We start from the raw sequence: 19,322 nt of genomic DNA on the forward strand, positions 1-19,322 counted from the left end.
ACTGCATGATACAATCTGTAAGGAGTATTTTTAATGATGTAGCATTTTTGAAAATGGATTACACAAGGATACTTTTATAGAGAACTATAACGTAATTTGGGCGTAGGCTCGTCAGAAGGACAAACACAATTAATTCTGTTATTTTCCTGACTGCCTCCTTTTCATTGCTGTCAGGAAGCCTGCATGAAAACACATGATTATACACCAATGACGTCTGCATATCACCCTTTACCATTTATGACAGTCTGTACGCAACAGAACAATCCAGGAACTCTGGAGGAAATTACACCAGTAGTTTGTGTCAAATTTCTATTTTCTATTTCTACTGCAAAGGATTAATTTAGCATTCAAATCAATACAACTATGTAGTAGCATAAAATCTATCAGGAAAAAAAAAAAAGAACAGATGCAGGAAAAGAGACTGAAAGTAGGAATCTCTCCTGATAGAAAACAGTTAAACAGATACTAATTCCAATGACTGAGACATAAATTATTATTATTATTCTTTTTTTTTTTTTTTTTTTTTTGTTAATTCAAGCTTTTAACAATTGGAGCATGGTCATAAATAAAAGCAGTGAATTCCTCATCAGTTGGTATCTCTAAGTTAAGGTAGGATATCTGTGTAAAATATTTATTTCAGCAACTAACTGTTGGCTGAATGCTAGGTACCGTCATGGTATCGAAGAATAACTTTCACCAGTGTAGGAGCCAGGAGGTTGATAAAGCGCTCAGAACAGGTTTCTGTTCTCATTTGTACATATATAGCATAAATAAATTGAATAAAAGAACCATGTGGGAATCTTACTTTAAAAATATATCTTCTATAGCATAGTTGTTACGAACTTCAGGATGCCTTTATCATGCAGCCTACAAGTGAAGATTTCCTGTAACAGACCAGTCAGGTCTTCTTTCAAAAGGACAATTTTAATCACTTCATAGTTGTGAATTAACTTGTATTTCTTTCTAATTTGATGATAAATGAAAACGTATTTCATGTAATCCTTTCCATTGGACTTTTACTGACTTTTCTTCTGACTAGAATGAAAGAATGACTGTTGATGACAGGACACCCAGGAATGGCACAAAGCTGTGCCAGGGCAGGTTCAGACTACATTATTAGGAAAAATATCCTTACCATGAGGGTGGTCAAACACTGGAACAGGCTTCCTAGAGAGGTGGTTGATGCCCCATGCCTGTCTGTGTTCAGGAGGTATTTGGACAAGGCCCTCATGAATATGTTTAACTTTTGGTTGGCCCTGAAGAGGTCAGACAGCTGCACTAGATGACCTTTGAAGACCTCTTCCAAATGAACTACTCTGTTCTTTATACTTCTACACTGGAAGTCCAACATCAGCTTGAACCTTTCCATCCAAACATAACATGGGAATTAATATATGAAGTAAAGCTGAATGAACAAATTGATCTTGGGCTTTTCCAAACTAACTTTGTCCTTAGATCTACTTAAATCTGCTCAGAATTGCTACTGAGATAGAGGAACAGGTCTGCTTCAAAAGCCAGAGACAACTTACCCTCGCAGAGCAGATAAAATGAACTGCCGCATCCTGGCATGCCTGCAATCCAATATTATGTCACATCCCTGTCCTCAAACAATTTCTGACAATAAGTTTGCAAGGCAATGCCATCTGCAGAATATGCTACAAGCGGTAACTTCAGAGCATGCAAACAATTTGTCTGGTACAAACCTTCACCCTGGGTAAATCCTAAGGGCCTGGGAGAAGAGTTTTACAACATAACATGCTGCGTACTTCGTTCTTCCAGCACCCTTTGCCTAATAGTACTGAAAACTACCACCACGTATGCCATACTCGCTGCTAGCTTCAAAACTTATCTGGTAACAGGCTTTTATCTTATCCCTACAGGACATTATGTATATTAGCCAAGTACTTTGCTAATTTTACTGTTCTTAAACACTATTAATAAAACCCATTGTGGAGACCCTGATGAAGAATTACAGATAATGTGGCTTGCCAGGGACTTCCCACATCCCATCAAGGGAGTACCTGAAATAGTCAGTAAAACATCTCAGTTACAGCACAGGACATGGTCAGTTATAGATTTCCTGCAGCTGTAACTGGTGCAGTACCCACCAGGCAGTATTTTAAGGCCTCCTCCTCTTTTGGCACACACTTATGAGCCAAAGCAGGAGCCAAAGCATTGCTCATCTATTCTGAGAAGCTTTGGAGGACAGCAGCTCCTGATACTGCCTGTGAAAATGAACGTGTCTTATAGCAGAGCCCCTCAAAGTCAATCAGTCCACCTTTGCCAAGGATGACATTTAAATAAGGCATGCAAACAAGAGAGCAAGGAGGAAGTAATTGAGATGGCGAACGGTTTTTCCAATGGTGGCACTATCATTTGAATGTTTCGGGTTCTCCTAGTAACCTTATTTTTAATGAAAAATGAAAAATAGTATAAGTTGCACAGAAGTCACCCAGTTCTAAAGGTTTAGATACAATACACCACACTGAATCAACTACTCTTTTCAGTACAATGCAACGTAGGGTACAATGCAATTAAAAGTACAGATAAACTCATGGGAGCCAGTACCAGATGTTTTAGCCTCTAAAACATCCAGAAGGTATTAGCAACATTCAGTTTAGGAGTGATGGCCAATGCCTGAATAATGGAAATGATTGACCATTGTCCAAGCTACTAAAGGAAGTAGGGGATTTTCCATTATTTGGTGTTTTCCTGTGAAAACTCGGGGCCTAGCTGGAAGTCATATGTTAGCCAAACACAGCTTACGCCTTAGCTGAAAGTCAAACAGGATATACAGGGAGGTCAGACCAGACCCACTCATGCCTCCTACCCTTAAATCCTATGGTTGTAAGGGGAGAAGCAGGTTTCCTTCCCCTTTCTCAGCCCTTAAGGAAAACAAGTCTCTTAATCTATTTAGAGGCCCTTTTTGACATTCTTTAGCTGTAGTTTTTCTCAATCAACCTAATCTTTTCCCATCAAGCTCCATGCTAATCCCATTTTGCTCCACTCCTTAAACTAATAAAAGATTAGAGTGACATTTCAGAAAGGGCATCGTATTAAGCAGCTACTTTCCCATCTCAACAGATCGCACCGTACCAAATGTAGTGAACAGACCATTAATCTTATGTTAATGAGGTGTCAGTCTGAATGGAGACCTCCTCCTTGATCAATATGAAGGGCACAGGAATAATGAGGACACTGCTGCTTGCCATCTCTGGCAGCTTCACCAGAAGGCAGCAGATCTATAAAGTGTTGTTGATGGTGGCAACAGCTCTTGTCACCACACCACTCTGCCCTCGACAACAGAAAGCAAGCATCCACGCCGATCTGTCACCTCGTGTGCTGCCCACACATAATAAGCTTCCCTATGTTCTAATTAGCGGTGTAAAAATGTTTAACAACTTCAGCTTTGCTCTAACATGAAATCAATTAGGATTAGCAGCCACACACAGGGGAATTTTTCACACCTACCCAGCTGGTCAAAGTCACTAACAAACCACTTCCTTCATTCCTACAGTGGACAAGCCATTTTTCTTTCTGGGGACATCTCTGCATTGATACTATCCAATTCGCCTTTATACAGAAATCATTGTCTCATTTTCTTAAATATATCACTGTTCCCCTTAAAGAAAGCTCTGCAGAACTACCACACTTTTGGAAGACTGTGGTTTCACCAAGTGCTGAGAGAACTCTCCAGCACAAGTATAGGGCACATCATGGTTAGTCACACTGGCATCCTTGTACTTGCCTTAAGGGAAGGCTCTTCCTAAAAGAGTGAGGTGGACTGGAAATCCACCTCTTCTGCATATACAATGCAATGAAATTGCACTGAACCCAGAAGGGCTCCGTGTGGACACAACTGCATGCTTACAAAGAATGAACTGGAGCATCACAGCTTAAAAATAATCAGAGAATTCCTCTCCCAGGGGAGAGGGTGGCTGAAAGGTAGTGGAAGACATGAGCAGCATGCCTCTCTTTCCCAAGGAAATTCCCTTATGCATGGACTTCACTTCTACATTTTACATTGCTATTCTTTCTTGTGACTAAAAAAAAAAAAAGGGGTTGGTATCCCCAAAAGTCAAGTGTCTGAAGGTCAAATTGCCCTACAATCTACCTATGTAATTTGTGTTTTCTCATGGTTTGTGTAGTTACTACTGATATATGTACAAGATGTTCGAAAAACATTCATCCTGTAGAGGAATTCAACCCTTCTCCTCCTATTCTGCAAATGGTCTAATCCTGCACTTGCACAGTCACTGTTCTGTCCCAGTACCATAAGTTAATGCTCAATATCAACATCAGAGAAACTAATTGCTTGGAACTATTTCAAGGACAACAGTCACTTAAATTTCTACAGTAAATGACAAAGCACAAGATTTTTTCTGCAACCACCATAGGACATAGTATCATTGGCATTACCTATAAATGACAACTTTTAATCATGCAGCCTCCAACTAAGACTTTATTCTGATTTTATCTAATTGCATACATAAAAGATGCAGTGATGTGAAATAAGTTTCTTCTTCCATGCATATTTCTTAGAAAGATCCTACCTCTCCATCTGTTTTTGAAATAAACTGTCTTATAAAGCTTAGATATTTACCTATACACTGTGGTAGGTGGAGAATTCAGTGTGTCATAGATGAGCCTCACGTGTCCTTGGTATAGCTCCAGAGCCAAAGGATCATTGTCTCCTTTGTATAACAAGATGCCATTGTCCTTGTCTGTTGCTACCTGTGAAACATTAATAACCAGGTAAGGTTGCTTGAGAATGATTAAAATGGAAGCAATAAATTTGTATTAAAAATCATGCAGAAATCATATATGATATTGAAATACAATTTAATGAATCATATATATGAGCAACAATGAAAGCAAGAGCCATGAGACACAAAAAGGTCTCGGTGACATTGAGTAGGTTCATACAGAAACATGTTAGCTTTGCGCTAACATGGCTCTCTTGTTTCAAGTGAGAACTGGTCTTCAAGAGGAGAAAGCTGTAATATATTTGGTTCCTGTAAATATACTGTGAATGTATTTTTGGCGACTCATGAGTATAATTCTCAATAAACTGGAGTTTTTGAAAATCAACTCTGGCAGTGGAAGAAGCGTGCCACAATTATAAGCAAATGAATTTCAGCAAGCGCTGATCTGTTCACATACTTTCTGTGAACATGAAGATGGAAAGAAGGACCCACATCTGGTTTAACCATGAGTTACCCACTCAACTCAAGTTAATTAGCAAGTCATGCTGACATTTAGAGAGTCAGGAGAAAATAGAGTAGCCCTCCTCCCTCTGGCTTTCATACACATCAAGAAAAAAAAATCTTGAAGGCAATCAAAAAACAAGGACTCCACTTTCAGTCTCCAGCTCTCAAATACTGCTATAATACAAAAGAAAAAAAAGAGACTTTTTTTTTTTTTTTTTTAGATGCAACTTGCTTACTTTCTACAGGATGAAAGACAATGCTGTAAATCAGTAAGAAGACAGGGAAGTTTGCTGAATCATCTCTAGTTATATTGCCAGTCCTGGGAAAAAAAAGAGTGGTGAGATGCTGGAGGCAGGATGTGTGTCCACACAGGCACAGTGGTGCCTTAGCTGCTCCTAAATGTTTCAATACTTTTAGAAGAGCCAACTGGCTCTAAAGTTGACTCTTTGTCAGCATCTTGGCTGACAGGCCCTGTTCCTTCAGGATGAAAATACGTACATATGCGTAGATGTAGATGTAGCATTGCTTAGAAAAGCAGAGGGTTGGCAATGGATGTTCTGCATGACATACCTGGAGGGAAATGTTTGCCTGAGGGCGAATTTTGGCTGACGGCAGCTCCACGTAGGAGTCCTTCCCGACGAAGTTGACTGTGATGAGCTTCTCGCACTTCTGTCCAGCAAAGCCGGCGAGGCAGCGGCAGACGGGCTCCTGGTGTGCCACGATGCACTGGGCGCCGTTCTGGCACTCGTAGTTATCGCAGGGGCTCGTCTGGAGCAGAACCATCGGCGGAGGAGTTTCACAGAAAAGTCCACTGTACAAAGTAATGAAAAAAGCAGCCGCATTTATTACAGTTTTTGTAAGGAAGGAAGCATTTTTAGATGCTGATGTTGTACTACGACTGTGGTACAGTCACTCTGAGATTCATCTACCATGTGTCAGCTTTGCTGCGTGAAAGCTATACAGCAAAATACTGTACAGAAATCCCCACGCTGGGTTTGAATGAGCCAATTAAAATACTGAAAACAATTTGTTCTGCACTTTGCGCTGGTTATTTAGCTCTGCAAGGTACGGCAGTCTGTCTAAAACAGCTTCCATCCCACACCGTGCCATGCAGACATTCCCAGCCAAAACTGGGAGCCATTTAAGCCCAAACCTGAGTTTTGGCCACCTGCTCTCCCTGCCATCCTGGAATGTGCAGCACCCATCAGCCAAAAATCCCCATCCTAGGCTTTGTGACCTGAGTCTACCTCTGGTACCGCACATGGGGGGAGAATCCTCTATTTTTAGTGTCTCTTACAGTCTCCTCACTTGCTGTACTGCAGATCAGAGAGCATATAATCAATAGGTGGGCAACTGCTAAAAATTCTCAGAAGCAATGCGCTAACACCATGCAGCTTCCCTACGTTGGTTGTTTCTGATGGCAATGGGATCATCAACTTTATTTTAGCTGAGTTTGTGGTTGGCTATGTCGCAGAGCAGAAACCTGCAAAGGAGAGGGAGACCTCCCCGAGTCCGAGGTAGCTGCAAAGCAAATGCTTGATCTGAGTACTTGTGAAGCCAAGTTATATTTGGATCTGTAGGAAAGTGCTATGGTTTGGTCTCAATGATGTAAGAGGATGAGAAAAAACAACATTATAGGAGCTTCTGAGCTCTGAGGCTTGGGCCACAGCTCCTGGGAGCAGCGACGGCTCCGTCCCCAGGCTGCCATCCTGGGTGCAGCAGGGCTGCATGCCTCCCAGGCTTTTTGCTTTGTACAACAGACCAGAAAGTGCAAAAAGCTGCAGTCATCTTTCACAGTGATGCCATGTGTCAGACTAAACTGCAAGAAGTAAATGGAAAAAACTCTGCCCTGAGCACCCCCTGGGCTGCTGCAATCTGTGGGTGCTGCAAAGGGCCGGGCCGGGCTCTGGGTCCTGCTGGCTGCTCACAGCAAGCCCTGCACCATACCTCAAATTTCTCAGTGCAAGGCACTGTCCAAACCCAACAAACGCGTACTGGGGCTGCCTGAAAATGTGTAGACAGCAAAATGGTGAAAAATGGGTGGCTGGGGAGTAGGGAGCGTGTGTCAGGTGGGGCAGCTGCGGGTTCAGGTCTCCTGCACTGCCTCTCGGTGTCGGCACGGGGGCAGAGGGCTTTCCAGGAGAGGGCTGCAGCAGAGCCAGTCATGCACTGAATAACCCCTCAGCACAGCCTTGCAGCAGTGAAATCCCACTTGTCCCACTAGGAATTTCCTGCCATTTGGGGAGCACTATGTGGAATAACAGTGCTAGTATAAAAACAAAGCAAAAATGCCCCAAACCTCACTCCTCTTGGGTAACACAGGTGAGACTTGGAAGCTCAGTGAATTTCTAGGCAATCTTCCTAGATACAATTAGAACTGGAAATGAAGCCATTACCCTGCAGCAAATAGTACCAATAGTAAACGTGGAGGAATAGCAAAAAAAAAAAAAAAAGCCACGGCATAGTCAGGAATAATCTTGCTCAGCCATAGGAACCTGCTGCTTCTGAAGGAGAAGGAACTGGGGATGACTGCTTTCCTTTTCTCAATTTCTGATGTGCAGTTTTGCACAGAGTCCCATGGCCCTGCCCTAAGAGCTGTGTGGCACAGCATGAGAGCCCAAACCTCTCCCTGCCCTGGTCTCACAACACATGCTGCTCCCTGGTCTGCCTCTGGGAAACTCTTTGTATCAGACAAAAGAAAGGCAAATTCACAATGAAATACGGGTGGGATGAATCCTGAACTGCATCAACACCAGCGGAGCTGCTCTGCATTTATATCATGCCTGACAGAAAAGACCCAGGGCATTACATTACTGTTTTTTACAAACAGAGGAAACACCAGGAGGGCAGAGTAAAGCATTAATTGCCTTTGGTTTCTTCATCTCAACTTGTTTCACAATGCTCTGCAGTTGTCATGGTATCCCTGCTTTGGGACAGCTACACGTTACAGAGGAACAAGGGATTTCATTTCTGTTTTGTAGAGGAAGTTTTCATCCTTTTCCTCAGGCAAACCAACCTGAAGAAAGCCTTGAAAGATGAAAACAGTTGAGCTTGGCACCTGGGAGAGGAAGAGAAGAGCTCTCCTTTCCCCACAGCCTCTGTAAAGTGAGGCACATCCTAACCAGCTCCCTCTCATCACCCAAATCTCTTGGCCTCACCTGTGGTGACATGTGTAGGGCAAATAAAAACCTGTTACAGAGGAACATGCACGAGGAGGGCAAAAACCCCTGCAGGAGGATTTCCTGAGGTGCAGCACCGTGCTGGCAGCTCGCTCAGTGCTGTGACACTTGGTGCTGTGAGCATGCACAGTTGTAAGCTGCTAATGCTCTCAGGAAGGGGTTGGGAAAAACAAAAACCACCACAAAACCCTACCCCTCCTCATCAGGCAGCGGTAAATATCCTCTACCAGAAAAACATAATCTTGCACGGGAACAAGCCAATCTATTAATTTAGACAAACATATCTCCAAAGGGTAATTTGGCAGGCAGTACTGTTGGCAATCAATAAACCCCACTCGCTTTGCTCCAAGGAGTATTTGGAGAGGTTCACGGGGTCGGTGCAGAGCTCAGCCTGCTGGGGGTGTGGTGGAAACGAGCATGGAAGGCAGCGCGGGCTGGGGGCATGGCTGCATGTAGGACTGACTCTGCTCAGTCTTAGGAACACCTCTTTGTGAGCACACCTAAACTATGAATTATTTATAGACTGGGAGCCTTTCCCTTCCTGACTGGACCCCTTGGCCACAGCAGCTTGGCAGAGACCCATGGCCACCGTGCTCCTGGAGGGCAACTGCAGCACCTCGGGGGCACGGCCCCACTCGCCAAGGTGTGGTTCACATTCAGCTTCCTGAGAAAACGAGAACGTGAAAAAAATAGCAACAGCCTCATGGGAAGATAGATGCACAGAAAGCAGTTCCTGCCAGTTTAAGCTGGTTCCTGTAGTAGCTGCTTATCAGCATGGCAGCCAGCGTGGACGAGCTTGGGACACATCCGCGCTGCGTCCCAAGTGCTAGCCAGGCACTGAAGTGCCCGGGTTGGAGCAGCTTCCTCTCCAAAGCCTGGTTTTGTTAAGCATGTGATGTCTCTCTCCAGTGCAGGGCTTTGCAGCTAGTCGGCAAGCAGGTCAGGAGAGCCAGCAATGGGAACAAGCTTGGGCTGATCCCACAAATGGGCTGCCCCCACCGACCTGATGTCAGGCGTGATTTGTTTTACCGAGATGCCCAGAGGAAGGGAGCACTGCTACGCCAGCCAATTAGCTTTGCTCTACCTAACGCCGACCATTTTGTTTTGTGTGTGAGAAACAGCCAGAAAGCAGAAGGGAAGACAGTATATATAACTCTTGTTTCATGGGAGTTAAAAATAATAATAAAAAAATACATGCAGCCTGCAACAGCATCCGCTAACAGAAAGCAAATGTTGCGAGAAGCCACTGTGTCTCTGCGTGGTGTTGCTCAGAAAGATTTCCCAAGCCCTCCCCATCCAGCTCCTCTGCAACCTTTCCTTGCCATGAAACCCTTCCAGTGGGTGGCTCCACAAACAGGGCTGTTGTGTTGTCGGCATCTAGACATTACATTTGCAACAAGTGTTGCAAGCCGTTTACTTTTTTATTTTAACTTTACAAAATATATTTTTAGAAATCATTAATACAACTTATTTCCTTAGCAGAGGAATCTGGAGCACAGCCTGAGAGGCACAGCTTGGCCAACTCCTTCCTGCCTGGTACAATCTCATTTATTTAAATAATCATTGTTGAGTTTCTTGCAGCAAACTGTCCCAGTGGGGAACTCATTCTACACAATGAAGGAATAGTGCTATGTACCAAGCTCAGCAGACCTAATATGTGATTCCCTACTAGAGCAATATTTGTCAGGACAACACTACTGTGAGGCTGATTGCTGGAGGGAAGGTTTGGTAAGTTAGCTTTCATCCAGCAGGGGGTCACAAATTCTTGAAAATGTTTTCATCTCCAGGAGGTTAAAAAAAAAAAAAGTCTTTCGATAGAAAACAGAAAACTTTACAGAAGGAAAATGTATTATGTAATTGCAAAAGGTTGCCGAATGATAAGCTAAGGTGTGGGGCACAGCTACAAATGAACAGTGAAAAGCAAATGTCAAAATGGAAAACCAGGTGTGTGCACGTTGGTACTACTGCTTGTCCGGGGCTGTAATCAGAGGTGTGTAATTGTGCATGTGAGGCTCACCACTGTTAAGAATTACCAGAGACTGCCATTTGTTCAACTGTACGAGGATGTTAAGTTTTAACAACCTTATTACCTGGTGAGTGCAAGTGGCTTTGATGTACAGCATAGCGACAGCCATAAAATTGTTAGAGGTCTATGCATTTATTACAACAGCATAAGCTCCAGATGACTGGGAGGTCACTGTAAACTAACTGCTGGGAAATGATTCCTGAAATTTAGCCAAAAAAACTTTATTAATCATAATAATAGGTCTCCTAGTTACCTTTTTCAGACCACCCACTTGTGTTCTCTCCTTCTCATCAACACTTGCAGCCTTCAAGTACTTACGCAGTTATCTCCTCGCTGTACCGTCAGCAGCTGAAGCACACTTCGTGAACTGAATCAATAACCCTGCACATCAGAAGCCTGAATTCTGTCAATCACTACCTTGGCAACTGCAATCTTACAAAAAATTAAATAAAAAAATCAGAAACCCCTTCAGAGCAGCAGGCCTTTAAACTGTAAAAGGTTAGAGTCATGGAAAGAATAATGAACAAATGAGCAGACCATATTCTGTTAGCAGAATTTTAAACCTGAAATCAAGCAAGACCAGGAACTGCTTTGTGTGGAGAATTCTAGGGGCTTCAGCTTGCTCTCTGCTTTGGCAGATCCTGTTACTGCCCACTGTGATGTTTTTCTCCTAAAACATCCGCACTCTCTTGCGCCTTGCACAGGAAATTTAGAGATGGCATGGAGCAGTGCAAAAAAATGGAAACAAGCACGATACCTCATGCTATTCCTGGCTCTGCAGTTATCAGGCAGTGGGATTACTTTGCTCCTGTAAGTCTACCTTGGGCTGTGAAGTGCTGTCTGAGCTAGTAGGATTGTTTTGGAGCTGCTTGAAGTACTTGTATTTTAATGAAACCCCCCCATTTAAGAGAATTAACAGACGGTTGCTCCAGATCCTGCTCCTGAAGTCCCTGTTGTGAGAACAGCCAGCGAGGGATGCTGCCCAAACTGCCCAAAGGGCTGGGACCCAGACCAGTCCCCCACCTACCCCTGCTGTTCAGCTCAGCTGTCACAACTCAAACTATCCCTATCAAACATTGTGATCCTGTCTTAATAGAGAGAAGAAAACAAAACCCAACCTAACCCAACCAACCAACAACAAGAACAACCACATAGCCAAAAAAACAAAACACGACAAAAAAACAAACAAACAAACAAAAAAAAAAACCTTGTGTTCATCACTGCCTAGTCCTGACATGCTTCAAAAATCAAGGCACCTGCAGCAGAGATCTACGGGTCACTACTGTCTGATGACAGGCTTGAGTTAGCCTTGCCTTGTGGTATGACTTTGCAATCCCATTTCTCAGCACTTTAACAATTAGATAACACTGAGCATTTACAACTCCTCTGTGGGGCAGCCACTTGTTACGTAGCCAGTCAGCAACTTGGAAGAGCCCATAAGCCATCAAAAGGATTGAAGCAGAGAATGAAATGTACTGAAAATGGTATGAATTAGAAATTGAAAGGGTATCTGATATCCTGTAAATAACAAGTCTGATTCAGTGAAGCCATGGGTTGACGTCCTGTTATATATCAATGCCTATTCAGGGAAGTCTGTCTGCGATTTGCAATAAAAATGTGTGTTGATAAGGGGAAAAAAGACACCCAGCAAGGATGAAAGCAAGAAGAATGAAAACAATTGTAGATACAAGGCAGGGAAAAGGATCTGTAAGTGTTCATGCAATTTCTGCTTTGTCAAGACTGATCTTTTCAGGTATTCCTCTTTGTCTCATATGTGTATTTCAAACAGAGAAAAGGTTTAGCTGGAAGGAAGCCAGTACCCAGCCTCAGGCAATGATTAGTGAATCCATTTGGAGTAGCACACTTATCTTTGACAGACAGTGAGATTTCCAGGAGTTAGATTTATTGGCACATGTCAGAATCAGAGACTGAAAATTTACAGCCCAAACTGTACTGAGCCTGTCCACCAGCAGGCACAGAGACACAGGCACAAAACCTTTGGAATCTTATTTTCTTACAGCCACGTCTGAGGGTTCATATATATAGTTTTATTAGCCTTTGCTCTCACATATGTAGAGCTTATCTCCATATAATTGATGTGAGTGTATTACCACCTAGTGTTTCACCAGGAAAGGCTGGGGCAGGCAGGCAAGCAAATTGCCACAGCACTGCACAAAAGCCAAACTATTTTCAAAGCAAGAATCCTCAACCCTCTGTATTCAGTTCAGCCTTTAAGACCTACGTCAGCTACAAGATGGGAAGCACTGAGCCATCCATCCACGTAGGAATGACAGATCAATACCATATCCAGAGGGTGATCAGCTCTGAGGATGAAGATAAGTAAAGAAAGTGCCCCAACAACCTGTATGGAAGAGTCTGTAGGGGAGCTGACTGTCACATACCTGAAACCTTGAGGACAGATGCAGGTGTAGCCATTGACTGCATCTACGCAGACGGCTCCATGGCGACACTTATGGCCCACACAGTCATCGTCATCTATTTCACAGTGTTTGCCGCTGTAACCAGGCAAGCACTCACATCTGAAATACAAGAAGACTGCTGTTAATAGCTTGTTTCAACGACCATAGAACACACAGGCTACGTAGCACCAATCTGATCTGAGATGGGAAGGTGTTAACTGTTGTTCCTGGAAGCATCAAGCACCGTTCCGACACCCAGAAACACTGACTCCTTCTGAACTTGTGCAAGCTGCTTAAATTCAAGCCAAGCAAACTAATCGCACACTCCTGTTTTTTTATTATTTTTTTATTTATTTTTATATTTTTTTTAGTTCACAGCCAGGTGGAGAAGGGTGATCAGATACTGGTCTTCCTATGATATTAAAGATGACATCTTCCCTAACCTTACAGACTCGAGGGCAGTTGCTCTGATGTCTCACACTATGCAAGAGCACAAAAAGCTTTTGCCTGTGTCTCTGCGCTGCTGAATGTGTGAGGTTGGCTCTGTGCAGCCACACGGAGCACAGTAAACTTCCACCTCCCAAATGGAAGCAATCTGCAAGCAAACCATAAAACTCAGCAAATATAAAGAAAAACACCATTAGTTTGGAGCCCACCACCTGTTTGTCATTCACTTTCAAGGCATGGTAAATGTTGCTTCAGCTAGGGAAAGTCATCTCTGAAGCCTGTCCTTTCCTGTGGGGATGCTCAGGTAGGGCATGTACCTGCTCCTATGAGGTAATGCCACTCTCAGGAGCAATGCAATGGGATGCACCCAAACCTGAAAACATTGCCTTTTTTTAAAAATCTGGTTTGTTGTATGAAGGTAGCATCAATATTTCTGTTATAAGCCCTGCAGATATTTATAACCTAACGATAAAAAATGCGTCCCAAAGTCTCTGACTTGGAACAGGCTTTGGGGATTGCTGAGCAGCCTCTTTTTGAGCCTACAGCATAGACAATATTTAGTCATGATTTAGTCCATAAAGCACATTTCACTCCTCCCAGCTGGATTTTACTGCACATCTGGAAAACAAACGGCATATTGCTTAAACCAAAACAAGGGAAGAGCTACTCTTCACCAATAAAAGAGAGGTCTGTGCTCTTGCCAGAGCCCCTTGTTTGGATCTGTGTGCTTGCCACTGAGAGCTGGAAGAGGACAGACCTCATAAAGTCTAGGGAGACGGCATCAGGAGAGAAACTGCCCCACTGCCCTCTTCTGTTGCCCTTCTCCTCCTTGCCAGCAGCTTGGCAGGCTAGGGACAGCAGACAGCTCCTTGTGGAAAACCTCTTCAAAGGACTTGGACGCATGGGAGCTGACAAGGAAAAAGATACTTCCACTTTCCAGGCAACCATCTCCGTGTTGAAGCTGGTTCTGAGTGGCAGCGTGTTTTGGCTCCCAGCCTTCCCCAGCCCCCAGGACATGGCAGCCAGTGAGCTCCACGTGGCTAATGACGGACGAGCAGCTGCCGCAGCAACGGGCTTCAGCGGCCACCTACCCCCAGCACTGCGAGCAATGTGCCCCCCAGGCTCCATTCTGAACCACGGCTCATAATGACCGGTTAAAACAGGGGGAAATAAGGCGAAGCCTATTAACTCGCGGGCTGTAGGAGGGATAAAGCTATGTAGATGCATAGACTTTCTTTCTCCATCCTTCCTCTGGGAGGTGCCCCCATCATGACCCTCCACAGACACAGGGTGGTTGATGCGACAGCTCCGCATGTCTGAATTGCTTTCTTTACACTGTGGTGGCTCAGGGAATACCGTGATTAACTTAACGGAGATGACAAAAGAAAGAAGTAAAGTGTTCCTTCCCCAAACCATAAGAGGTGTGCAGTACTTTTCGGCACCACTTCGGTCACACCTGCAAGCAAATAATGTCAATCACAAGACTTTTGGGGTGGGGGTGGGGGGGAACTGGCAGCATTTAATCCTGTTGCTTTTTATTGATCCCTGCAGTCCTAATATAAAGTGATGTAATAATGAACGATGTGCAGTGCCTTACTCGGGGCTGCCATGCATCAATTTTATGATGTGTATTGGCTATCTCAGTAATGACAGAACCACCACTTTTCTCTGCAGGGCTGCATTAAATCAGCATTTTAAGCTGTCAGGTAATAATTCCAAGCTTTAGAAAAATAAAGTATATTTATACCGTGCTCCAACATCACTACAGTGAATGGAAAAACATGCTCCTTCGCTTAAGTTATTTTTTTAGAAGTCATTTCATTGTGTTAAATGTTTTGCCTTTTTTAAAAAAATAAAAAAATAAAAAACTTTTCTGGCACAGAGGAAGCTCCTCTTCTTCTCTAGTAACAGCACAGTAAATATGTGGAGGCTGGAAGTGAGGAAAGCCACCTGCAATTTTAGCTTAAAAAGCAAAGAGCTCTGTGCAGCTAAACACACACTGAAATAGGCCAGTTTGCTTCCAGCCTTGGCTTTCCCTTTAGAAACATAAAATTAATTTTGGGTCTGTCATCGTTGAGCTCTCATGGTGTAAAATCTAGGCTGAAGCTACCAAAAAATGCGTGCCTGGCACAGAGCAGGTGAGACACGCAGCCACATGAGCGCCTCACCCAGCATCATTGTGGAAACTCAAGGCCCTGCCCTCAGGGAATGGTGGCACTTGGGCTCTGTCCCTCTCCCACATAGCACTAGCAAGTGACTCAGTATCAGTAAAAGTCAGATGCAGTAAAGATGGAGGCAAAAAAATTTTTGTATTGAAGCCCTGGTAAGAGTAATCTACACGAGTAGACCAGTTATCTGATTTCCCAATGACCGTATGACACCAGTACAGTTGAAATCCTGTTTTCTGCTACAGCCCTGTAGTGATGGCAACATTCCCAGTACTGGATAGCCTAAAAACATGTCTTGTGGTATTCAAAATGTTGGCCTTTCCAAGGGGATTTGCATCTGCATGCACTCAATGTCTATTGTATTAAAGCCGTGATTCATGGCTTCTATTGCAGGGCCAGAACGGAATTTCCTTCTCCATATGAATATGTATCTTGGCTTTCTATTTTTTCCTCTCTTTATCATCTTTTCCTCCCTCCGCAGACATGCAGGCTGACTAAAGCTGACGGCAGGACGGGCAGACAGACTGGAGTCCGTGCTTCTATGATTCTCTTCAGTGGAGCATCCCACTTGTGTGCCCATGGCCCAAAGCTGCCAAGTGGACAGTCTGCTCAGGAACAAGCCTGAATCCTACCTTTAACATCCCCTGCCTCAAAACAGAGCAGGGGAATGATGCCTGAGCCTGACTCATTGTGCACACAGCTTTACACTGCCCCATTACATGCTAAGGACATGGTGCATCACAGGTCAGGGCACCAAACTGTGCAAGCACTGGCCCTTGCTTTGCATGAGACCCAACAGCAACCACACGTCACCGCAAGACCTGCTGAAGGCTCTTAGCCTATTTCTGAATGGTTTGGTACAATTCAGGTATGCAAGAAAAAGCAATAGTGGGACAAATCTACTTTCAGGACTGGAAAGGCTCCTTCACGTTTCAAGTCTGGTCTGCGAGAAAGCAAAATGGGATGGAACCAGTAAAGAAATTTGGTTTATCATTCTCTGAATAGGTGGAAGATTAAGTCAACAATAGCGGGAAGAGTAACTCAACAAACAGTAGTAGAAAATACTTATGAGTATTTATTTAGGCTTCTCCCAAGGGTTAATGGCCTCACTGCAAAGAACACTTTTCTAGCAAGCAAGCATCAGATTTACTCAAACTATTTGGGTGGCAGGTATGAAAATGTTTCCAGAAAGAGTAAAACCATTCCATACCACTGTTGTCTGCATCCTTTCATATGTCTAATGACATAAGGCAATCCGAGTTACAAACCTTTGCCTTGTAACATACTGTAGCTACCAGATTAGCTGAATGATGGATTAACTGAGAACGATAGCTAGAAAGAGCATCAGGACTATCTATGTATCAAGCACACGCCACCTTTTCCAGCCCCTATGCATCATTTCAAGAACCTTCCTAATCATTTGACAGTTTCACCTTCCTTGATAGCTGGAAACGTGTCTGTCTGCAGGTTTTTCACCCAAAAGCAACATTTGAGCAGTACAGACTGTCTAGCACAGATTCAGCTGCCCTCTAGATAGTCAGCGTCACTAAAACTTTCTTTTGCTTCCTTCACCTACACTGCTAGTTGCTTCACAGGGCATAGTCTGTCTGACCCAAACTGCAGGTTACCAAGAGGACCAGAGTGCTCCTGTCTCTCCCCAGACAAATTGGGTGTGCTGGGTGAGGGCATGCCTCACTGAAACCCCTGCCTCCTCCCCAGGAGGGAATGGGTGAGCCACCAGGAGAGCATTGTGGCTGTGAAAACAGCCTTAGTAGAAAGCACACAACACAGCTCACAGCTGCACTGAGCCCTCTTGAATTTGTTCTCTTTTCTTACTGCTTTGATTCAAAGATCTTTCCTCAGAAAGCTCTCCATAAAGTCAATCGAAAAGTTGAGCTATTTGCTAAATTGCTCTGAAATTCCCTCTTCAGAGAAGTGATGAGTGCCGCTACTATGCACCTCTCAAAACACCCAAACACCCAAATCTCCAGATGTTTTGTTATTGTGAGGCTGTCGGTGTCATTCCTGCTGTGCATATACAAACACAGGAGATGTTAAAAAATCTGACATGAGCCAAGAGAAGCTCACTTCCCTACAGCCAGTAGAAGAAGGTGGCTCCCACGCATGAGCCATCCCATTCAGATGTTTTCTGCTGTCACCCAGGTGAGGGAGTGCAGGGACCTGAGCCCCACTGCAGTCCAGGCCAGCTTTTTCTAGAGCACTCCAAGACCACTGGCCATACCAGAAGTCAATAGCTGAAATGGGAATACAACAGGAAACTTCTGCCTCCCACAACATCATGCTCTACCCACCCATTTCTCTTCCTTCTCAGTACCATTGGAACTGGATTTTAAGCACTGAGCCAGTATAGCCTGAGGAGAGCTGCATTACCTCTGGTAAAGCTCCTCAAACTTACGCTGTTTGAACTGATGGGTAGCCTAAGGAACACATAAGGAAACTGTCCTCAGTTTCTGATACAGCGTAAGATACTTTGCAGTAACTATCCCAGAAGTGCATCTTTTGTCATGCTCCATTCCAGAATAAATTTTGGGGTTACATCCGTTATTTGCAAGCAAACCACAGAAAGATTAAAAAAAAAAAAAAAAAAGTATGTAAGGTTGCACTAAAAGGTGATATGATCTGAAGTATACGTAGTATTGCATTATTTATTTCTATATTTTTTACCTATTAACCCAAGCTCACAGACAGTTCAACCCCAGTCAAGCCAATGGATCTACCCAGTGTTTGGAGACCAATAGGACATGCTCACCTGGATCCTTTGTCAAGTGGAAGACATTTGGACTCATGTTGGCACGGATTTAGTTCAGGAACGCAGTGGTTAATCACCTCATCACACAGTTCACCTAAGGCAAAAGAAAAGCAATACAACTGTAACACAACTTGGATGACCCTGAAGAGCTCCAACCACGATGTTCAGGGATGGTGGATCTCCCTAAACAGAGACAGCTCAGTAGTTCAGCAGCAACAATATTGCTTGTGAGGGCCTGTGGGACTTCATTACATTGGGTTCCTTTGACCTATTATGTCTGTACTGTTTGTATCACACAAATTTGAGAGACTGGTATGAAAAGTACTGACATCACAACTCTGCTTGGAGACAAGGTAAGGACAGAACGGTCAATTCCTGACACAGGACCTCCTACATTAAAGCAGGAAAGTGAGACAAAAGTGAAGTTACTCTTTGGACTGTAACATTTTTCACACCAAAGCATACTTTAGCCATAGTCAATACTCTGCCAAAGAGGCTGATTGGACATCTTTCTGGAAAAGAACAACAACCCACAAACCCTTCCCCCCAAACTCTGTGACTCTCAATAATAGGAACCAGCTTTAGGACTGCATATAATTATAAAACATTCACTACTTATAAGAAAAGTACTAGCTCTATTGTGCTCAGAAGAGATGATGTCTTTTTAGAAAAAAACCATCACATGTAAGCTCAACTCAGCTGTTTCTAGGTATTGTGTGTTACATGCCCCACCCTGGATTTGTTTAAATTTTAATAATTAATAGCTCTAGAATATTCAAAACTAGATAGTTTATTTAAACACCACCCTTCTCTGAGTCCTAAATTATTAGGTCACACTTCAGTACCTCAGGATTTGAGATCCAGCCAAAGACTACAGAAATCTTTGGCTTCCCATGATACCAACAGAAACCTACCCCGCATCTCCCAAAGCCTTGCAGGAAAAGCAAAGGTCAGGTACTCTCAACATAGAAACCCTCAAAACCATAGTCCCAAAGTCCCCTGTGCAGCTATATCAAAGACCACATCTGCAGGGTTTCAAGGTTACGCATATTTTGTGTGCCTATACACAATACGTATCATTATGTGAGCAACAAGTCATGTG

At 43.7% G+C, this 19,322-nt stretch overlaps 1 protein-coding gene across 3 annotated transcripts in view; it reads right to left on the reverse strand.

The window, feature by feature from the left end:
• Positions 1 to 19,322, reverse strand: part of SLIT3 (slit guidance ligand 3) — a 511,770-nt gene that overhangs the window by 22,080 nt on the left and 470,368 nt on the right. For all 3 annotated transcript variants that reach the window (XM_035338343.1, XM_035338345.1, XM_035338344.1), the window contains exons 30-33: positions 18,221 to 18,314; positions 12,818 to 12,955; positions 5,781 to 6,021; positions 4,604 to 4,734 (exon numbers count right to left, since the gene is read on the reverse strand). In XM_035338343.1, coding sequence (XP_035194234.1) covers positions 4,604 to 4,734; positions 5,781 to 6,021; positions 12,818 to 12,955; positions 18,221 to 18,314 — 604 coding nt within the window. The remainder of the gene's footprint in view (positions 1 to 4,603; positions 4,735 to 5,780; positions 6,022 to 12,817; positions 12,956 to 18,220; positions 18,315 to 19,322) is intronic.

The sequence above is a fragment of the Oxyura jamaicensis genome, chromosome 13 (genome assembly GCF_011077185.1).
Source record: "Oxyura jamaicensis isolate SHBP4307 breed ruddy duck chromosome 13, BPBGC_Ojam_1.0, whole genome shotgun sequence".
Lineage (NCBI taxonomy): Eukaryota > Metazoa > Chordata > Aves > Anseriformes > Anatidae > Oxyura > Oxyura jamaicensis.